We start from the raw sequence: 22871 nt of genomic DNA on the forward strand, positions 1-22871 counted from the left end.
AACTATCAATTGGAGGACAATACAAACATTCTTTGCAAAGTGGCCTACGATATGTCACATTTTAGTATCCATCAACTACTTTAACTTACACTAACCTTCTCGGCTACACATACAAACAAGTAGAACAAACAACAATTGTAGTATACAAGTGTAGACAAGTAAGGGAGAAAATTGCTTAACAATGATGCTACACAACCAGTTGATAAACTTTTGAAAATTTTGAACTTAAACCAACTAGACAGTACAATGATATGCGATAAGGAAAACTATCTATATGTAGTGTAGTGTCTTACTTTTTACTTTTGTAGCAGGTAGTGAGTTATTATTTATTATAATAAATTAATAGTTAGTGAATTATTTATTGTAGTGAAAAAAAAGATGTGAGTATGTGTGAGAAAACATCGCATAGAGAGAAATATTAATATTATTAGGAGTTGGACCATGACATACCAAAAATAGAAAATGTATCACTTATTAAAATAGGATCGAATAAGAAAAGTGTATCACTTAATAATAAAATACGAGGAGAGTAACTTTTAATATTTTAGGAGTTCTTCTTTTACTTTTTGTATAACTCGAAATTTACTTTCTCAAAACTATTTACGGAGTATAATTTTCGCCCAACCTCAAAATGAATATGTTTATATTTGAAAATTTCAATTTGTTGGTCTTACTTTCAGCTTGGGGAAATATTTTATAGTTAAAAGTGTTTATGGAGGCTTGGTGGTAAATTAATTCTATGTAGTACTATATAGATCTATCATGGATATTATTTCTCTTCTCAGGTCATTATGGGGAGAGGCCTAAATGCCAAGGCTGCAAGGAATTTGTTATACCGTGATCCTAGTAACTTTCCTGGAGTTTTCCGCCGTCTACGTGTTCTGGAGCCACATATGAAGATGAAGTGTGACTTGAGCGGTTGCGACTTTAAATTCAATGTCGTCCGTGGACTTGTGAGTAAATAATTTTTTTTGCTTGAAACTTTATTCACTAATTTTTTACTGACCATATCGTGTTTTTTTGCAGAGTGTTCATTACGATGTTGTTGACGTCTGCTCTGCTGCGAACTGGTTTACCCTCGTAACGAGGGAAGGTTGCATGACAGGGGGATTTGTAACCCTGCTGCCAATGGTGCTGCCAATGCTGTTGCTGCGCCTGCTGCCTCAGTGCAGATAGTTTAGCAGTGCTGGTTAAGGTTTATAATAAAATACGAAGAGAGTAACATTTAATACTGTTTATTTTTTTAACTCGAAATTTACTTTCTCAAAACTGTTTAGGGAGTATAATTTTGGCCCTACCTCAAAATGAATATGTTTATATTTGAAAATTTCAATTTGTTGTTAATCATATAAGATATCAATTGTCTTAGCAAGAATTACTTTCAACCACAAAAGATGCACACGTAAATAAAAATATTTTTTTAAGTGAAATTCTCAATGTGGTTTAATGTAATTTATATCTTAATATAGTGTTTTGCTAAATAATTTTAAATAATATTATGGTGTGTTTGTGAACTAGGATTTCATTTAAAATTGGTAAAATGAGGTGTTTTGAAAATCAAAAATTTGAAATTCTAGGATTTGTCTAAATCCTAATATGATATTAGTGGCCCATTAATACTAATACGAGTAATTCAAAAGTTTTCCAAGTAGTAAATACATATACAATTAACATTCTTTTTTTGCAGTAACATGAAACCAATTACATTAAAGTTAATTTGAGAAAAAAAAATTAAATTAGTTGAATTTTTTTATAATAACTACGCAGTAAAAGATTATAATTATTTTACTATTTAGAAATATAATGTAAATTTTGTCCCTTTTAGAAGAAGGGACATAAATGTAATTCCCCGTGAATTTATAAAGTTTATTAATATATTTTATGTATAATTTTTTATATTTAAATGAAATCGATGAATTTTAGTAATAAATATATATTTAATGTATATTTATTTTATTTAAATACATTTTAAGTATTTTAATGATTTATGAATTAAAATAATTTTATAATCATAATTCGAAAACGATTTGAAACATAGAAACACTTCGGTTTTGGAAAAGTACTTCTAATCGGTTTTGGTTTTGGATCCAAACACTAAAAACAATTCTAATCCTAGCACAATTAGTAAAGCCCAGTAAATAAACCCCAAACAACAAAGTTACTCACAATTAATTCTCTCTCATCTCAAACCCACAAGAAATCATACACTCATAATTCTCTCTCTTCCCCTTCACGTACTTCACGCGAAACTCACAAACTCAAAAACCCTATTTGCTTCAGCCGCCTGTTGCGTCGCCGCCTGACTGCCGCTTGCGCCACCATCAGTCCTCCGCCGCCAGGTCAGTTCTCCTTCTTCCTTCTCTTCCCTCTTGCTTCGTTCTCTCTTTCGTTTTTCCTCCTCCTCACTCATTTGTTCTCCTTGCTCGCACAGCCACCACCACGCGACTACCTTCATCGCCGCCCAGCCGCGTCTCCTGGCCGCGACCACCTGCCGCTGCACGCCGCCTTTGTCCGCCGGCCAGCCACTTTCTCTCTTCTTTATTTGGTTAATTCTTAAACCCTTAAAACTAATTAATGTTTTATTATGTTTTAATAATTTAATTTATGTTTCTTGAATTAAATTTATGATTTTTATGATTAAGTTATGAATTTTCAGATTATATATTTTTCTTAATATATAATTTAAATTTCAGATTATATAATTAAATTGAAATAATAATTTTAATTATTTAAAGCATCAATTTTAAGTTTTTAACGGTTTTAAATCATGGTAGGATGATTATGAATTATTAAAGTTATGATTTTTATGATTCTAAGCATGTTAATTTGGTTTGTGAAGTATTAAACTATTTTATATTGCTGGAATTTTAAAAAGGGAAGCTTTATTGAAGTTTATGATAATTTGTGGCCATTAGTGAAGTAATCACTATGCTAGGAGATTAAGTAGTCAAGTTTTGATATTGGGGAAGGTTCTAATTATGTTTAGGAAGGGTTTGAAACACCCTAATGTTGCTGTAAATTCAATGTGAATTGATATGGATTTTATTGGTTGTTTTAGGCGAAGAATTCTCTGTAGGCGACTTTTGAGATTGTTAAAGTGGCCTATCAATTTGTTCACCAAAGGTACGTACATACCTGTGTGTTTGTGGATGTGGTACTATGATTGAAACTGTTTTGGGAACTTTGTTGGTGATGATGTATCACCCTTTCCTCGGAGATATCAAGTATGCGCTGGCACGATTTTCCTGCAACCTGCAAAACAAGAATATTCCCGTAGGAATATACCCTCTGATGTCTAAGTAAGTATTGGCTAGAGAGAGAAGTAATTTCTAGAGAGAAGGCAGAGCAGAATAGTTTTAGGTAGGTAGGAATGAATTGAATTACCCCTTACTTTGGGATCTGAACTATTTATAGGACTAACCATATGATTGGCTGATATCAGAGATGGGGACATGTGTCCTCATCCGATACTTGGAATAAAAGGGCTTAAGGTGTGCATTTTTCACTACTACAAAAATAGTCAAAGAGACCTTTAAAAACAGACCTATTGATGAACATAATGGGTCTCTCAACTATAAGAGATCTATTATTAAAGATAACAGGTCTCCTATATACACCGGGGCCCGCTAATTTACCAAATGTAAAAAATTAGAGACCCTTTAACTCACCTAACGGGTCTCTACATTGCAGTGGGCCTACTACTTTTTTTCCCGTCAGACAAAAGAAAGACCTCTCAAAATACCTGACGGGTCTCTTCTCCCACCAAATATTTTTACAGTAACAATAAATTATGAAAGCCTCTTCTCTCTCTTTTCACAACTCAGATCTGCTTCTATTTGAGTTCCTTCCCATCTATATAGTTCTTTCTATCCTCGCACAAAATCATCAATAAACCATGGTTTCTTCACCATCCATCCCCTTCTCTCTCTTCCTCACATTTCAAAATCGCTTGTAAATCTATTTTGTATGTTTTAATTAACTTGAAGTTTTGGAAGGGATGTCGCAACAGCCTTAGGAGCCACCGCACCAGAGAGATTCAGGAATCAAGAATCGACCTTAAACTCTTCAAGATTTCCCCTGCTCGTATTCTTAGAAAGTGAAAATGGTATAGTTTCATCGATTAATTCCTCGATTTAATTGCTCTAGTTTTTTTTTTTTGAAATTAGGGTTTTGATTGTGTTGCATTTATTTGATTTCAGGCGAGACAATTTGTATGTGCTTAGTTGAAGTTGAGAAATCGCTAAAGCCTTTCGATTCGTTACTAGCTACTCCCTCCGCCCTTCTTTGATTGCCCTTTGAGCAATTAAAAAGGGTCGAAGGGAGTAAGTTTAATATTGGAAAATCTTCTTTTCTCTAGGCCTCATGATGTACTCCGTATCATTCTCATGTAAATGTCCCGCGTTGTTACTTTAAGATATTTTCAATTGGCTTTGCATCATAATACATTGGTTTTCTCTTTGCAAGTAGGTTCTTGTAAATGTCTAAGATGGACCAGAAATATAAAGACTAGGTAGTTAAAGAAACTGGGGTTTCTTCTGAAGTATAACCTTTTTAGTCTTTGTTGGTTTTGTTTATCAGGCAGCGGAAGAGGACTACTGTACTAAACCAGCTAAGACTATGAGGCCTTTCCATGCTCTTCTTGATGATGGCCTTATAAGGACACCTATCACAACCGAGTTTTTGGTGCTCTCTAGGTATATTATGGTTTTATTGTATTGAGTGGGAATGCATTGCCTTAATGGTTGGTTTTCTAGAACACTCATTATTGTAATGTAAGTTCAATTAGTGTTTGATTAGTGACCATTAAATCTCATAATCTATAATTCCAAATTAGGCTTCATTATTGGGTCTACTGTATTCATGTCATGAAAATCACACTAGTTATCCGTTATGGCTTGTGAAGCAGGGAGGTCTTATAGAGCATAATTGTAATATTTTGTTTCAAACTCTCAACCAAAACTGTGATTCTACATCTATTAAGTGTATTTCCTGGATACAAAATTTGTAATTATTGTGTTTGGATTTGATAGTCTTATATAAATTAAGAGTTATCATGAAATGCTGTAAATTGTTAACATGAAATAAGAGCTTAAAAAGAGATTAATATGCAGATGATATGTAGTCATGTTACTTGATTAGTTTTCTTTTTTACAGCATCATTTTTTGTTGATTGCAGTATTGAAATAGATGAAGAAAGGAATACAATTACAAGTGCAGTTCAAGCTAAAACAATCAAGGTGAGATCAAGCTTTTTTTAACCAGTTTGGTCTCCATTAGATTTCCATTGGCTTTGGCCGACTGTTTCAGGCCTGAATTTATGTGAACTAGCAATAACATTCTTCTCTACAGAGTGAATATGAAGAGAATCTGTTTCACTGACATTAGGAGCTAAGAGCTCAAATATTTATCGATTGCTACAACATGCAGGTTTATTATGAGAAAATGGTTACATTCATTCCTATTTGTCTAGATAGGGGTTAAGATTTAGGACTGTGGAAATAGTTTGGGAAGGGTTAAGGTATTGATCGTCTGAAAAGTTAATTAAGAGTCAACTGTCAAGGTGAAAAGTTAAGTGTCAGCCAGTTAAGACATCACTCTTTCTATCTCCAGTAAAACTTCTTTCATTGGAGGTCTTCTCTTCTCATCTAAGTTCAAACATTGTTTTCCAAGATTAGCAATGGCGAGAAACTCTTCCTCTGAACCCTCTTGGAGGACTTGTGAACCAGTAGCCTGTAACTTTTGTTTTGTTGGTGGCAGCTAGGATCTTTGAGTGACTGTCACAAATTGACGGAAACCATTCTTAATTGGAACACCAATCTTTAACCTGTTGCCATTTCGTGAAACTACCCAACCTTTGGGAGCAGATTTAGCCCCTCCCGGCCATATGATGGATTCAAGGCTAGCCATAGCAGAGGCATGTTTGCCATATGATGGACTCAAGGCTAACCTTAGCAGAGGCATGTTTACTGCTATTACTTGATACACAATCTAGGAACTAGTACCATGACACTAAAATCTGGACAGAATTTTCAGGAGTGTAGGCTGATTTTACACCTTCGCCTTTATTTGTTAAAATTTCTTGCTTGAAATACAATCTAGGAACTAATACCATTGCAACGAAACTGGAGAGTAAATTTCAGGCATGTTTAGCATATTATATTGCAATTTTGTTCTAGTAACAGGACTGTACTTCTGCACTCTGCAATTACCTGTAAGGGCTGTGACTGCAGTTACCTGCAAGGGTTGTAACTCTCGAATGTTGCAGCTGCCCTTGGCCTACAACCTGAACCACCCCCTTAACAATTTTTTTTATTTGAGGCTTTACCTATTTTGTTAACGATTATAGAACAATATATGCATTTGTTTAACTACTAATTATGCTACTTATTACAGTTTTCTGAAGAAACTTATTCATCGGAAAATGTGGATGAGGTTAGAGACATGTGGGTCGAGTATTTGCTCAAGCAAAAAGCGGATCAAGAAAACAAAGTTGATGGTATGGAAATAGCTCCATGAGTTTCGGTTCCAATTGTTGATAAATTGGTGTGAATGATTATATTTTGGAATTGATTTTTGTTTTACATTTTTGGAAATTGCAATGTAAAGCTTTGACGTTTATGCAAATTACAGTTTATGTAAAGCTTGCGTTTTGAGCATTACTTGTGGGAAATATATTTTTTTTGGTAAAATATGGATTACGGATTTGTTCTCGAATTATTACAAATTATTTATTATAGCAGGTGTGGTTTTGTGCGTTTGATGCTTGCTGGCCGGTAGTTTAGAGGTGTAAACGCAGGTTGAATAAGCATATTAATTTTGAATATGTTGTTGATCCACCTGTATTATTCTGCTATTATCGATTTCTTTTGTTTTTTTTTTATAAAAAAAAGGTTGCAAAGAGACCCGTCAGGTGTAATAAAGGCTCTCTAGTTATAATAATAAAAAATTCAAAGAGACCCCATATCTAAGATATTAGGTCTTAATTTTTAAACAAAAATAATAATAAAAATAGCAAAGAGACCCCCTATCTATATATGAGGTCTTAACTGCTTTAATAAACAAAAATAAAAATATTCAAAGAGACCTCCTATCTTACTTGTGGGGTCAGAACCTTTTAAAAAAAAGATCTCCCATCTCTGATAAGGGGTCTCTTTCCCTTCTAAAATATTTTCACCAGCTTTTACATAAGAGACCCTCTTTCTTACTTGGGGGGTCTCTAGCTTTTAACAAATAGACCCCCTCTCGATGAGGGGGTCTCTTTATCAAAGAGACCTGTGAGATAGAGACCCCTTGAAAGGAGATCTCTTAAGCCATTTTGGAAGGGTCTCTTTGCCCTTTTTTGTAGTAGTGTTTGGTGTTTGGGCCTTTCCAAGTTTTTGGGCCTCTTGTATCTAATTTTGGGGAAAATATGTTTGACGTTTGGCTCATCTGCTTAGTAAGTTTTAGAATGCCAGGTGTCACTCTTGGCAGGCCTAAGGTGTACTTCTAGTTATGGCCACATCATTGGCCCCTCAAAAATGGTGAAAAATTCCTCTTGTTTTTACCTTCTTGACTCTTCCTGTGCCGTAGTGACACGTGGCCGGGGCCCCTCACTTCTTGCCCCTCTATAAATAACTTGGCATTTCGAGTTTCACTCCCCCTCATTTTTTTCGAAGCGTTTGAGAGCTGTTGAGAGAAGGCGATTTCCGGCATCCATCGGCCACCAGCAGCCGATTTTTTTCCACCAGAGTGTTCATACTTTGTTCTTGGGAGTTCTTTTCTTCGATTTTTGCAATTTTTCCGAGGGACTAGTTCTTTTGATCCAAAAGGTAACTTTCTTGTCTTCATAATTTGTTTGTCATTTGCATTTCTTTTATTGTTGTGGCGATGTAATACCTCGTATTTTTCGTAATTTATAAAAATACTTTTTTTTGGGCAAATAATAAGGAATATTATTACCAAGAGAGGTGAAAACACCAACACAACAAGCCACCAAGCAGTTCCAACCAACAGAAGGGGAACAACACCAACAAACAAGCAAAAAGAGACAAAGCTACCTACTGACTCCTACAAGCAACAATGAATAAGACTCTCCTAACAATACAATCAATGGAATCGAGTTTGTTCTTGAAGAGTTTAGCATTCCTCTGCAGCCACAAAGCATAGACAGTCTCTGAGAATTCAATACTTCTTTTGATATCAGCTTCTTTAGTGCTTCTGCTTTTGACTGAACACCACTGCACTTCCAACTCCCATTGCATCACTGACCTACTGACTCCCAGATGCCGAAGAACACCACTCTGAACCTCCTTAGAAACTGAACAATCAAAGAACAGGTGGTCAAGGCTTTCATCAGCAACCTGACACAGCACACAGGAACTAGAAATACTCATCCCCCAACTTCTCAACCTATCCTTTGTAGGAAGCCTATTCTGCAGTGCCAACCAAACAATGAAGGCAGCTTTAAGGGTAGCTTTGCTATTACATATAATTCTCTTCCAAGCAACATCACCTCCAATATCATCCAAATACTTATACATTTTGCTAATCTTGAATTTGCCAGCATAAATGAACTGGTCAAAGGTACCAGCTTGCATCACAATTTCTCTGCTGTGCCATATCTTCCTTAGAGACCAAGTGAGACCATTAGGGACAGACATACTCCATAAATTCTGATTCTTGACATAGTAAACATGTATCCATTTGACCCACTGTCTATCTTGTTTCATAGAAAGAGCCCAAAGATGCTTCACAACAGCTGCATTGTTCCAAGTAACAAGATTGGTCAAGTTCCACCCTCCACAACTCTTAGGGAAGCACATTTGTTCCCAAGAAACATGAGCTTTCTTTGAACCCAAGTCAGAACCTGTCCAAAGAAAACACCTACGAATCCTCTGAATTTCCTTCATTACTTTCTTTGGCATCACAAAAATTTGGCACCAATACATTTGAATACCAAATAAGACTGACTTAATCAACTGTAACCTCCCTGCATAAGACAAAATTTTTGCAGTCCAACTCCTTACTCTATCAACTATCTTTTCAATAAGAGGTTTGCAATCAGCAAACTTAAGTTTCCTGGTTGTCAAAGGAACACCCAAATACTTGAAGGGAAAGGAACCCTTTGGAATGCCAATTTGTTCTACAATCTGAGCAGACATATCATCAGGAATACCAGCAGTGTAGACCTCACTCTTATGAAGGTTAGCCAACAGACTAGAAGCAAGAGAGAATTTAGTGAAAGCTCCAAACAAAGCAGTCACAGAAGGGATATCAGCTCTAGAAAACATCAATAGGTCATCAGCAAACATCATATGGGTTATATTCAGTTTCTTGCATCTAGGATGATACTTAAAGTGCTTATCTTCTGCAACACTACCCAAGCACCTTGACAAGTATTCCATTCCTATTGCAAACAAATAGGGGGACATAGGATCCCCTTTCCTAAAACCTTTTTATAGGGGAAGTAGGAGCTCCATTTACCAGAATAGAGTAAGAAACTGAATACAGACATTGCATAATCCAGTGAACAAATTTACCAGGGAACCCCAATTCTTGTAACATCTGTTTGAGAAAAGGCCATTCAATAGAGTCATAAGCCTTTTTTAAATCCACCTTGATCATGCACCTAGGTGAGATGTACTTTCTAGAGTAGCATTTAACTAACTCTGAGGCCAACAAAATATTATCTGAGATATTTCTACCAGGGATGAACCCTGATGGAGCATTGCTTATCATATCACCAATCACAACCTGCATTCTTGAAGTTAGGATTTTAGAAATAAGCTTATAAACAATAGAGCAACAGGAAATAGGTCTAAAATCCTTGACACTTGTGGCATTCTAAACCTTAGGAATCAAGGTCACAGAAGGGTTGTTAATTTGTCTCAGCATTTTCCCAGTGTCAAAGAACTTCTTAACAGCTGCATAGATATCAACTTTAACTGTTTCCCATGCCTTCTTAAAGAAAAAGCTATTGAAACCATCAAGGCCAGGGGCTTTATGAATGTTTATACCTGCTAAAGCAACATCTATCTCATCATTTGTAACTGGAACCACAAGGCCTTGAGCAGCATCAGCAGTCAGTTGAGTCCCTCTTCTAACAATATCCAGGTCAATCCCAACAAGATTATCAGCTGCAGACCCAACCAGCTCCTTATAGAAGACACAAATTTCTTTCTGAATTTCCTCTGTAGTGGTCAGTTTCTGGCCAGCAGTGTCATACAATAAGTCATTGCTATTCCTTATGTATCTCTCCTTCATAGCACTGAAGAAGAATTCAGAATTTGAGTCACCTGTTTTCATCCACTAAATTCTTGATTTTTATCTGTATGCACTCTCCTGAATTCCCAGGAATTTTTTAAGTAACTCAGTTTGGCTTTTCTCATTCACATGTAGATCAGTGTCAGTAGGGGAAGCAGCCAGTTGAACCTGTATGCCATCAAGATCACTCCTGATAGTATCAATTCTTTCCTCAAGCCTTGAAAACTCCTTCCTGTGTAAAGTTTTCAAACCCTGCTTAACACATTTCAACTTTTGCCACACCTGGTACATTGCAGTACCCTGAATGTTAACCTTCCAACCATCTTGAACCACTTGACTAAAACTAGGATGATCAGCCATATAGTTAAAGAACCTAAAAGGCCTCCCTTTAGAATGATCCTCCATTTTACAAGTGAGGACCAGGGGAGAATGGTCAAACAGTCCAGGATTGAGATAGTCCACAACAACATCATCAAAAACAGTATGCCAATTAGCACACCCCAAGGCCCTATAAATTCTAGAACTGATTCTCAAATCACCTTGCCCTTTATTGCTCCAAGAGAAGTAGTGCCCACAACTCTTGTGTTCAGCCAAACCAGCAGCATCAATACACCTCTCAAAGTCCCTTGTTTCAGAATCTTGAACTTGATTTCCATTAATCCTATCTCCAGAATACAAAACAGAGTTGAAATCTCCCATAAGGAGCCAAGGCTTGCTCACAGTACCTGCAGTGTTGACTAAATCAACCCATAAGGGCTTTCTATGCTCTATGGTATGTAATCCATAGACAGCAGTAAACTCATCACTAGTTAAGCCAATCTTAGTGCAAATAACTCCATGAATGAACTGATCTGATTTATTCACCATCTGATAGGTAATCAAACTGTGTCTCCAACCAACCTAAATTCTTCCTTTAGGAGAGCAGGAGTAGTTCATTTCCCACTTCCACTCACCCCCAAGTTTATTCTGAATTTTCTTGACATTAATTTCTCTTACCCTAGTCTCCACTAAAGCTACAACATCAACCTTATTCTTCTGCTAAAATCTCCTCACCTCCACCACCTTGGAAGGAGCATTAAGCCCCCTCACATTCCAGGAACATATTATCATGGGGGTAATTCCACACTACCTTCTTACCCACCTTCTTCCCCACCTCCACCTTCATCTTCAGAAGAGCTCACCACAGAAGCATGAACTTGAGCCAACCCAAGGGCAGGAATGTGAGACCTAGGTTCTCTTCTTCTCCTTGATACAACCCTCCACCAATCATCACTAGGTTTAGTAACAGAAACTGGGGTGTTCTCAACTATAGTGGAAGCCACAACCTCCACAATTTCAGTAGACTTCTCAACCTCCACAGTTACAGGAGCAACAGTAGCTACTCTAGGTTCTTTAGGTCTCCAAACTTTCTGGATATTTTTTGCAAACACTGCAGGTTGAAATCTAGTGGTGTAGCTCTTTTTAATGCTACAATCATGCCCCATCACCTTACAGGTTTTGCAGAAGGGAGGAAGCCAATCATACTCTACTTTCTGTGTAATAGCCAATCCTGCACTATCCTGAATCTGAACAGATTTTGGAAATTCCTTGGTGATGTCCACTTCAACCAACATCCTGGCAAAGGAAATTCTTAATTGCTTAGAAGTACACTCATCAGCAAAGAGTGGTACTCCTATCAAACTTCCAATCCTACTGAGGGAGTCAATACCCCAACAGCTCAAAGGAAGATTTGGATGTCTTACCCACACTGGAATGACCCTCAGTATCTCCTCCTGAAAATAAAAGTTAGCAGCCCAAGGTTTGGTGATCATGGGTCTACCATAGAAGGTATGGGGTCCAGATAACAACACTGAGTCCCTATCCTTCTTAGCTACAAACTTAATCACAAAACACCCTTCATCATGCTGAAAAACATAAGGCTTACTAAGATTTTTCCATTCATTTGAAATATACCTAATCAACCCCAATGGATGGTTTCACCCCTACAACATACAAAATAAGAGTTGCATCCCACTAAGCAGCCATATTCTTTATGTCTAAGATATCAAGCACCGCAACAGGACAACCATCTGAAATTGTGGGAGGGATGAAAGAGAGAGCATTACCTTTACCAGTCAACTGAGCACCCCTAAAGAGGCTCACCCATGGTGTTTTTGGATCCACACCATCTTCACGCTGCTCCATTGAAGGACTCACCTTTGCTGAACATTGGCCGTATGCTCTGTTTCTAAACATTGCAAGTCCCCTTTATCATCAAGGGTTTCCGTACCATTCTTCAATCCAAGCACATCGTTCACATTCCTCATCATCTCCTTTACCCTTTCCAACGTGGTCCCCCTGAGAACCCCACTGCCTTGTCCACCTTCCACCATCTGCGAGATCTTTGGAGAAACCACCTAGGTTGGCACTATGAGAGGGGGAGTGTAGTTAATGGAAGCATGGTAAGCATCAATGGCTTCCTGCATCTCAAGAGTAGGCGGTTCAGTGTTTGGATGCGAGGAAACAGAGAATTGTCGGCGGCGATTTTCGATTTTCACCACCATAGCTGGGTGTCGTATTTCTCATTTGATGCTGGTTCTTTGGCCGCAAATTTACAGTATTGAGTAGAGAAGAGGCCTCCTTATTGATGTCACGAACCTCATGCTTCTGATTCTTCTTCTTCCTCGTCATTTTCGAAAGGGTGCGCATGATAGCAAGAACCTTATCCTACGCTCTTTCCATGGCAGAGAGAGAAGTTATAAATATACTTTTATTGTATTTGTAAAGATTTTTAAGAATTTAATTGCAGTTAATAGGAATTAAATATATTTTATTTTTAAATAATTTAATTATTAATTAGTTATGAAAACCGGATTTTTATTAAATAAATTCAACGAATTTATATAATCGGGTATTAATTTAATTTTAATCTAAGCCCAGTCCAATTTCATGATCAAACCCAACAAGACTTGCAAGGAGTTAAATCTAATTAAGCCCGTAAGCAAGCCCAACTTGAAACCCTAAAACCTATCCCATGAGGGAAGGAAAAACTATAAATACCCCCTTCCCTTCATTAAATCCCCACTTAAAATTTTCAGCAATCTCTCTCTCTCTCTCCTTCTTTTCGTCCGCCCTTTCCTTCGGCCCTAAGGCAACGAACGTTGCCTTTGCTCGCTGCCAGTGCCGACCTCGTGTGCTGCCATTGTGCACGCACTGTGCCTGCCTTGCCGCGCTTCACGCGCGCCCACTCACTTACTCCCTCTCGCTCTCGCGCACTCACCCTCGCAGCCCAGCGCGCACACGTTGTGCGTTGTTGCTGCTGTGCCGAGCACACACCTGCGCCCAGCTCTCGCATGTAGCGCACACCCCTCGCCTGCCTGCAACGCACACCTCGCCCTCGCCTGCCCACAGCGCGCGCCTTGCTCCTGCGTGCTCGTGTTGTGCCTGCTGTTGCTTTGTCTTGTGCTGTTGTTCACGTCGCTGCCCCACACGCAACACATCAATTGTTGCTTGTGTGTGTTGTTGTTGTTGATAATCAAATCCGTATACTTTTAACTTTTCCAAATTCAGTTTTTAAATTATTTAATTACGATTATTTAATTATTTTGGATTATTTAAATTGCTGGGAACAGTTATGAACACTGTGTTTTAATATTTCGTATTTGAATTGATGAGATTGATTTTAATTCAAAAGGATTATGATTTTCAGATTTAGTGATTAATTAAAGTGTCAATTTTTAAGATCAAAACATGGTTTTGTTAATGACTTACTAGTAGGATTTTAATTCCAAGTATCCAAGCGATTGATTCACATAATTTAATGACGATTTAAATTATGGGAATCAACTTAAATTTTTAGATTTATTATAAAGCTTAAAAGGTTGATTTTTAATGATTTTTAAGGCCAAAAGTCAATGTTTTTATGCTAGGACTTGAGTTGACCATTTGAAACTATTAATTTAACGAACAACGATTAATTTCTAAATAAACCAAGAGTTTTAGATTCTTAAAAATTTGCTGGAAATTTAGTAAACATGAAAAATAATTAAGTTTCTCCTTTGTGTTTATAGGAGTTGATTTCTAGCTTGAGTAGTGATTCGCAGAGTGGCCCCCGTACTTAGGTATTCCAGGTACGTACAAGACTAGGGTGACCACCCATCCCATGAGGACTTTATGAAGTATATTGATTGTGAATCATGTGAACTTAAGTGTTGTGAATTCATGTTTGATGTGTGAACAAGCATGTGAGAATTGTTATTGAATCTATGTGAATGAGCATGTTATGGATTGATTGATGCTTTATAGATTCTGTTGAACTATCATGTTATGGACTTTTATAATCGTTGAATTATGTCAAGCATGTGGTTCAAGTTGATATGCATGTATGAGTGTTTCGCTTGCAAGTTGTTATGATTAAGCTATTGTACGGGATGTCTAGCATACAATGAGCCTATTGAATATTGCCTCAGTGCATCGTTTATTATATTGCCTCAGTGCGTAATTTATTCTACCAGAAGTGTAGAATACATTTAAAGAGTTTTTGTGAATTGAACTAAGGACTATTCGTGCTAAGGGAACATCCCGCTTGCTAAGAAGGGCAATGCCGGGTCGTCTAAACAGTGTTTTGAGATGGAACTATGGGAATTAAATCACTTGAGTCCTGTGTTTGATCACAAGTCCTAAAGGATAAAAATGAAGTGTCATTGTTTAATTACTTGTTTGTGTAATTGATGAATTACTTGTGAGTCATGTCTTTGGGTTGAGTCTTGAACTTAACATACTAAATAACGTAAAGTGCAACCCGAATGAGCTTCAAAACTGTTGGAACGTATATACCTTGAGTATGAAAAATGGGGGGAGTCGTGTCGGAGAAACTCGTACTCTTTGAATGATACAAGACGTTGTTTCATTCTTTTGGTTATTTGCTTATAAAATGCGCAGGAATTCCGTCGGTATGGTTCGACTGTCGGTAGAAAGCCCGACTCTATATTATTTGGTGATTGGTGGGCTCCCAACACCCTCAATTTCCCTCAGTGGTCTTGTTTCCCTCAGTCCCCTTGTTTCCCTTAGTGGTTTTGTATATTACCCGTTCGAAGCTGATTCTTATTAATCAATGAGTTAAGACTCGTGTCAAGTCTTGAGTAGGTCATCATGTTTACTTGGTTTACTTGAATGGCTTTTGCATGTGGATTACCTTTATTGTTGAGTGAAGCATGTTAGACTAGGATTTCATTCTAGCTTGTTCGTACTCAGCTTTCGCCGACTTCGTGCTTAATGTATTCCGGTCATGGCCTTTGCCTTAATGACCCTATGATGATCCATCATTGCACTTGCATTGTTGGGGAGTAGATTTCAATAAGCAGGTTGGTAGAGATAACTTGCGGGAGAAATTATCATGGGAATAGTGTTGAGTGACTATTTCATCTCTCGTATTTATAAACTCTATTTCTGATTTATAGTCATGACTATTACTACTACTTTAATTATTATACTATAGTTAATGGATTTTCTAAACTATTTAATGTTTGTTTTGGGTCTTGATGGTTCCAAGTTGTTTTATGACCATTAAATATTTAATATGTTTTGAAAGTTAGTTAATTTCCGCAGCGTAATTCTGGTAAATAGCCTTAGCCGTTATCACGGTGGCGGTAATATCTTGGTAATTCTTTTATATTAGTCGGAAAAAGGTAATTATAAATATAAGGAATTACCAGGGTGTTACAAAGTGGTATCAGAGCTTTAGTTTAAGAGCTGCTTTGCATTAACTAATAGTGCAAAGTGGTAAATCCTTAAACTACGATTTGCGGAACTTTAGGATTTTCGAATATTATTTTCTAAAGTCAAAATGCTATTTTGAGTACTCAATATTTCGAAAAAGTCAAATACCAATTATTTAAAGTTATTTGAAAACTTAATTATTTATTTAATATTTTTTTTTCAATTTTCGGAAAATTCGGATGAGCCGAATTAAAAAAAGAAATTATTTAATAATTCCGAATTCTTTTATTTTTTTTGGAATTTTCAATATATATATATATATATATATATATATATATATACATATATTTTCGGATTTTCCGAAATTTTCAATTTTTTTAATTTTCCGAGTTATTATTTATTTATTTATTTTCGGAAAATAATCGGATTAATTAATTTAATTATTCAATTAATTAATTTAATTTACGATTTTAATTTTAATAATTTCGTTTATATTTGGAGTTATTTATTTAATTAATTTCGAAAATTATTCCTATTTCTAAGTGAGAAAGGGTAGATTAAGAAGGGTATATTTAGGTTGAGTATGCATTTAATATGAGTATGCATGTGATTAAATGCTAAGTGTTAAGTACTAATTGTATGCTTATGCCCTTAAGTTTGATCACGTTTTATGTTGCTTTATGTGATTAATTGCATCACGATTCATGATTAAGCATGTATGTGTGCATTGAAATTGTATGGCTCCACGAACTTACTTTGCTTTGGAACACATTAGTAAGTCTTCTTAGTTGTGTACTTTTAGGACTAAGATGTTGATTTCAAAGTTCGCTAATCTAGGACACCTAGAGAATTGAAACTAGACTGTGAGCCCCACACATCTATGTGAAGAAGATCGAGTTTGCCTGCAACTATTTTGCTACAGTCCAGAACTTGCCTGAATTAAGGAAAAAGGATGTTATGGCCGAGATGGTTATTCATTTCTTGCCCCATAGGAACCCATACATAGAGCTTAAGAATCGATTTCATGATATGCATTATGACACTGGAATTCCTAATTATTACAAGTATGGTACTCTAGAAGTCTAGATGGTAGATGGAGGTATGACATAGAGATTATGACCACTATTCTAGAGCTCGTAGAACAATGCTTTGAGGATGGTAAAATGGTGGAAAATATCAATCTTACGGGATTAGAGAGTGAGATGGAAACCCCTATGAATAAGGACAGTGATGACGATATGGTTGAGATTGAGAATCCTAACCCTATCATTCCTGAACCCACTATAGTGATCTCTAGTAATACTGAAGTTGAGCCTGAAGACAATGAAGAGGTAATAACAGTCCACAACAAAATAATGAAGATATGGAATACGAGTCTGACCCTGAAGAAGAGTTAGATGATTTTGAAGATCAAGACCGTTCTCCACAAATATGTAGGGGAGTTGGCTAGTAGAATAGCTATAAAGTTTTCTAATGTAATAGCTAATGCTTATTTTAGTGGAGTAATAAAGTAGCAAGCTACTATTTATGGTTTTAGTAATTCGTTTTGTGGCTTCTCTAATAAAGTACTATCCAAAGGATGTAGTATTCTCTCATTGAAGAAATACAAGTCTTGAGTTCTTTTTATTACCTCTAATTCTAAGTTCAGATCGCGAAAAGAATTTCATGTATTTCTTCAATGAAATCGTACTTGCAAGGTGGTTCAATTCCTCACCACTTAAACTTTGTGCTGCGAATTAGGATGGGAATGGGCCCAAAAGTAGGCGTCATTTACCCCTATAGGTCCAAAATTTTGATTCGTAAATTGTGCTATTGTGTGATTTGTTAAGTGCAATGCTTTAGCAAGGTAGTGTCCAACCCAAGTTGTTAAAGTTAGTCTTTTTTTTATTCAGGAGAAGGGACATGACTACCCAAGGGATTGCCGATGTGGTTAGGCAACTAGCTGAAGTAGTGCAGAACTTAGCACAGAATAGAAATAATCAAGGACTTGATCCAGCTGGTGAAATGTTTAAGAAGGTGGCCCAGAGTAAGCCTCCTTTGTATCAAGGGAAGTAGACCCAACTGTACATGAGAACTGGCTAAGAGAGTTCGATAAGCTACTACTAGTTGTGAATTGCCCAGAAGACCTTAGGGTTAATAGTGCTATGTATTACCTTAGGGGAGAGGCTGATTTGTGGTGGCAAAGGGGTGAGATGCTTTAAGAGCTACACCTGGATTTGGATGGGAATCATTCAAAGTTGCCTTGAGAAACAAGTTTTATCCACCATATCTGAAAAAGCAGAAAGCCCAAGAGTTCATCGAGCTAAGGATGGAAGGGATGTCTGTAACATAATACTATTCTAAGTTCATAGAAATGTCGAGGTTTGCACCTGAAGTGGTGGCAACGGAGGAGCTTAGGGCTAAGATATTTGAGAGTGGATTAACTATGGATTTGCAAATGATGCTTGTTGGAGAGACCTTTACCTCTCTTGACACCCTGTACGGGAAAGCTGCCCATCTGTATGGTCTGCAGCAAAGGAGAAATGGAGTTGGTGAAAAGAGGAAGGATGTTGGTAACCAAAACCAAGGTGGTGGCCACCAGCATCAGGGAAACTTTAAGAGGAACAAAGGGAGTAATCACTTCTAGTTCAAGGGAAATCATGGTAGAAACAGAAACAATTTCCACAACAACAATGGGAATAAGAACCAGTCTGCAGGGAATGGAACGAGGGTCTATGAGTGTAGACGTTGCCATAATAATCACCCAGTTCAGGACTGTAATGGAAACCCAGTTGTTTGTAGGTTTTTTCAGAAACTAGGCCATAGAGAATTTGAGTGTTGAGCCAACAATGGGAAACCCAACCAGGGCAACCGCCAGAACAACAACCGGAATAACCACAACCGGAATGGAGGAAGTAATGGTGGAAACCAAAAGGGCTACCAGAATGGTAACAATGGCAACAATGGCCAAAATAATGGAAAGTCTGGGGGAAACTATTAGCAAAATGGGAACCGAAACACCAATGGAAATGCCAATGGAGGTGGCTATAACAAAGGAGGTGGCTATAACAAAGGAGTTGCCTAAGGAAAGCTGAATGTAATCACTAGACAGGAAGCTAAAACCTCGTCCGACGTCATAGCTGGTACTTTTTCTATTAACTCCATTTTAGTTAAAGTACTATTTGATTCTGGTGCGACTTATTCGTTTATATCGAAGGGTTAGAGAAGTTAGAGTTGAAAGAACCCGAGGGAATTGAAGTAACCATAGTGATACCAACCGGTGAGATTGTGAAATGTACTAAGATCCATAGGGATGTACCTTTGACCATAGCCAAGACCATATTCTTGTCTAGCCTAATCGAGTTTGTGTTAGGAGATTTAGATGTGATTTTGGGAATGGATTGGTTGGCAATGTTCAAAGCCAAGATTGATTGTGAGAAGCTGAAGATTTACCTGAAATCTAGCTTAGGAAAAGTAGTATCCTATCGTCGTTTTGGAAAACCTAGAAATGTAGGAATCATCACAGCAATGGAGCTCGTGAAGCAAGTCAATAAAGGGAACCCTGTTTTCTTATGTAATCTGAGAGACTTAGAGAATGTGATGAAAGAGCAACTAGAGGACATTGCAGTGGTAAATGAGTTATTGGACATGTTTCTGGAGGAGATCTCGGGAATGCCGCCCAATCGACCTATTGACTTCACCGTAGACCTAATACCCAGAACTGCACCTATCTCGAAAGCCCCATACCGGATGGCTCCGGCGGAGATGAGTGAATTGAAAGGTCAACTGGAAGAATTACTAGAGAAAGGCTATATTAGACCAAGTGCATCGCCTTGGGGAGCGCCAGTCTTGTTTGTAAAGAAGAAGAATGGAAGCATGAGACTCTGTATAGACTACAAGAAGCTCAAGAAAGTCACAATCAAGAATAAGTATCATTTTCCTAGGATAGATGATCTGTTTGACCAGTTGAAAGGAGAAGGAATCTTTTTAAAGATCGATTTGAGGTCAGGTTATCATCAGTTGAGAATCGCAGAGCACGATATACCAAAGACTGCATTTAGGACTAGATACGGTCATTATGAGTTCACAGTTATGCCTTTTGGATTGACCAATGCGCCTGCAATTTTTATGGACTTAATGAACCGAGTATTCCATGCATTCTTAGACAAGTTTGTAGTGGTTTTCATAGATGATATTCTAGTATACTCCAAAAGTGAGGAGGACCATGCTAAACACTTAAGGTCAGTGTTGAGTACCCTGGGAGACAACCGGTCGTACGCCAAATTCTCGAAGTGTGAATTCTGGCCGGAGAAATTTGGATTTTTAGGACATTTTGTGTCTAAGGAAGGAGTTTCAGTGGATCCTGCAAAGATAAAAGTTGTTAGTGAGTGACCTACACCTAAGAGTGTCACCGATATTCAGAGTTTTCTTGGTTTAGCGGGTTATTATAGACGCTTTGTGCAAGATTTTTCTAGAATCGCCAAACCAATGAAAACCTTGATGAAGAATGCAAAGTTTGGATGGAATGACCAGTGTGAAGAGGCATTCCAAGCTTTGAAGACGCGATTGACAACCGCGCCGGTGTTAACCTTACCAGATGAGAGTGGTAGCTATGATGTGTACAGTGATGCCTCTAAGAATGGCTTAGGGTGTGTATTGATGCAGAACGGGAAGGTGATTGCGTATGCATCAAGGCAGTTGAAACCATATGAATCCAATTACCCTACCCATGACTTAGAGCTAGCCCCCATAGTGTTTGCATTAAAGATATGGAGACACTATTTGTATGGTGTAAAATGTAGGATATTCACGATTCATAAGAGTTTGAAATACATTTTCACACAGAAGGATTTGAATATGCGCCAATGAAGGTGGTTGGAATTGATCAAGGATTATGATCTGGATATTCAATACCATGAGGGAAAAGCCAATGTAGTTGCAGATGCCTTGAGCAGGAAATTAAGCCATAGTGTGAACGCGTTAGTAGTTGCTAACGAGCTATGCAAAGACATGCAACGATTGAATCTAGAGATAGTAAATGGAGAATGTCTTGAAGAAATGATGAATGCCTTAACTATCCAACCGTCTGTATTTGACAAAATCAGGGAGAATCAGGCTGCAGATGTTAAGCTAGAGTGAATAAAGGAAAAGATTTCGCAAGGAAAGGAGATGGATTTTAAGATCCACGATGATGGAAGTTTGAGGTACAAAGGACGATGGTGCGTGCCTCAAAAGTGTAGTGAACTAAAGGAAACTTTGATGAGAGAAGGTCATAATACACCATATTCTGTTCACCCGAGAGGTGATAAGTTGTATAAGGATCTGAAAAAGGTCTATTGGTGGCCAAGAATGAAGAATGAAGTGGATGAATTTGTGGCAAGATGCTTGACTTGTCAGAAGGTTAAGATTGAGCATAGGAGACCTCAGGGAAAGGTCCAACCCTTAGAAATTCCGAGTTGGAAATGAGACTGTATCTCAATGGACTTCGTCACTTGTTTACCCAAGTCGAAAAGTGGAAATGATGCCATTTGGGTAGTAGTGGATAGGTTGACTAAGTCGGCAGTGTTCATACCAATGAAAGAAACCTGGAAAATGGAACAACTTGCCAAAGCTTACATCAAATATGTAGTGAGATTACATGGAGTTCCTAAGGATATCGTATCAGATAGGGATTCTAGGTTCCTTTCGAATTTCTGGAAGAGTGTATAGAAGAACTTTGGTACGACATTGAAAATGAGTACATCGTTCCATCCAGCCACAGATGGATAAACCGAAAGGACTATCCAAACCTTAGAGGATATGCTAAGAGCTTGTGTGATTGATTTTCAAGGTGGATGGGAAGATAGCCTAGATCTAATTGAGTTTTTATACAATAATAGCTATCATGCCAGTATTGGAATGGCACCATTCGAAGCCTTGTATGGGAGAAAATGCAGAAGTCCCTTATGTTGGAGTGACATCAGTGAAACCGTTGTACTAGGTCCCCAAATGATAGAGGACACAATGAATCAGGTTTGGACTATTCAATTCAAAATCCAAGCCGCGCAAGATCGCCAAAAGAGCTATGCGGACTTGAAACGTAAGGATGATGTAACGCCCCGACCTCTAATTTAATAATTAAAGCATAATTAGCAGCGGAATTAACCTAATTGGTCGGGACATTACCTGCCGTAACTTCCTTTTCGGAAATTACAAGGCAAACATCAATCATAAGCCTTTAGATACTCCAAAATATATAATAATCCTTTAATATTACCAAAATAAAGTGCATAACTTACTACAAGTCTTTAATTAAAACTATTAAACTATTAAAACTGTAAGCATAAACTAGGTGGATGGTAATAAAGTGAAACTCCTCGCCACTACTCGTTCCCATCGTTCCCAGCGGTACCTAAAACAGAAAACAAAATAACGGTGAGCCGAAGACTCAGTAACGAACTATTCTAGCGACGTAAATTCATTTCAATTCATTTTATTTAACAACACAGGGAGAATAGAATAATGTAAAACATTTTATAAAGTCCTTTATTTAATTCATTTTCAACTTTTAGGGTGCGCATGCTAGTCGTGGCAAGTATGACATGGTGGAACGTCTTCCACGATGGACCGCTGTCCATAAAACATGGGGCCTTGGCCCGAAAAACATGAGAGCCTTGGCTCAATGGGCGGATGCCCCATGGGTACATGCATGACCGAGAATCGTAACCTGTGAACATATACTGCCAAACGGACTAGGAATTTCACTTTCATTTATCATGTTTCGTTTAATTTTACGTTTTAGCCTTTTTACTTCAGTAGAAGTAACATAATTCCTTTAGATCATGAGATCATGATAAAACATCATTTAGATCCTGGGATCCATAAAATATCATTTCTTTTCTGGCATCATCATTTCATTCATGGTTTCTTATAAAGATCGTTTTATAAGAATTTCAATCAATCATATTATAATA

At 37.4% G+C, this 22871-nt stretch overlaps 1 protein-coding gene across 2 annotated transcripts; it reads left to right on the top strand.

Annotated features, from left to right (window-relative positions):
* The first annotated feature begins 519 nt into the window (after window positions 1-519).
* Window positions 520-6599, top strand: LOC130466823 (uncharacterized). 2 transcript variants are annotated; one of them, XR_008926966.1, is made up of 8 exons: window positions 520-953; window positions 1027-1195; window positions 2281-2339; window positions 2432-2545; window positions 3059-3123; window positions 4579-4694; window positions 5177-5237; window positions 6394-6599. XR_008926966.1 is itself a non-coding variant. In XM_056835401.1 (2 exons), exons 1-2 carry the CDS (start codon window positions 792-794, stop codon window positions 1174-1176), a joined length of 312 nt encoding a protein of 103 aa, XP_056691379.1. In that variant the 5' UTR covers window positions 520-791; the 3' UTR covers window positions 1177-1285. The 2 variants fall into 2 exon arrangements, 1 of the variants encoding a protein (XP_056691379.1); XM_056835401.1 differs by lacking the exons at window positions 2281-2339; window positions 2432-2545; window positions 3059-3123; ... (1 more) ...; window positions 5177-5237; window positions 6394-6599 and having other exon boundaries at window positions 1027-1285.
* The last annotated feature ends 16272 nt before the right edge of the window (window positions 6600-22871 follow it).

Source organism: Spinacia oleracea, chromosome 2 (genome assembly GCF_020520425.1).
Source record: "Spinacia oleracea cultivar Varoflay chromosome 2, BTI_SOV_V1, whole genome shotgun sequence".
In the NCBI taxonomy this organism is placed as follows: Eukaryota; Viridiplantae; Streptophyta; class Magnoliopsida; order Caryophyllales; family Amaranthaceae; genus Spinacia; species Spinacia oleracea.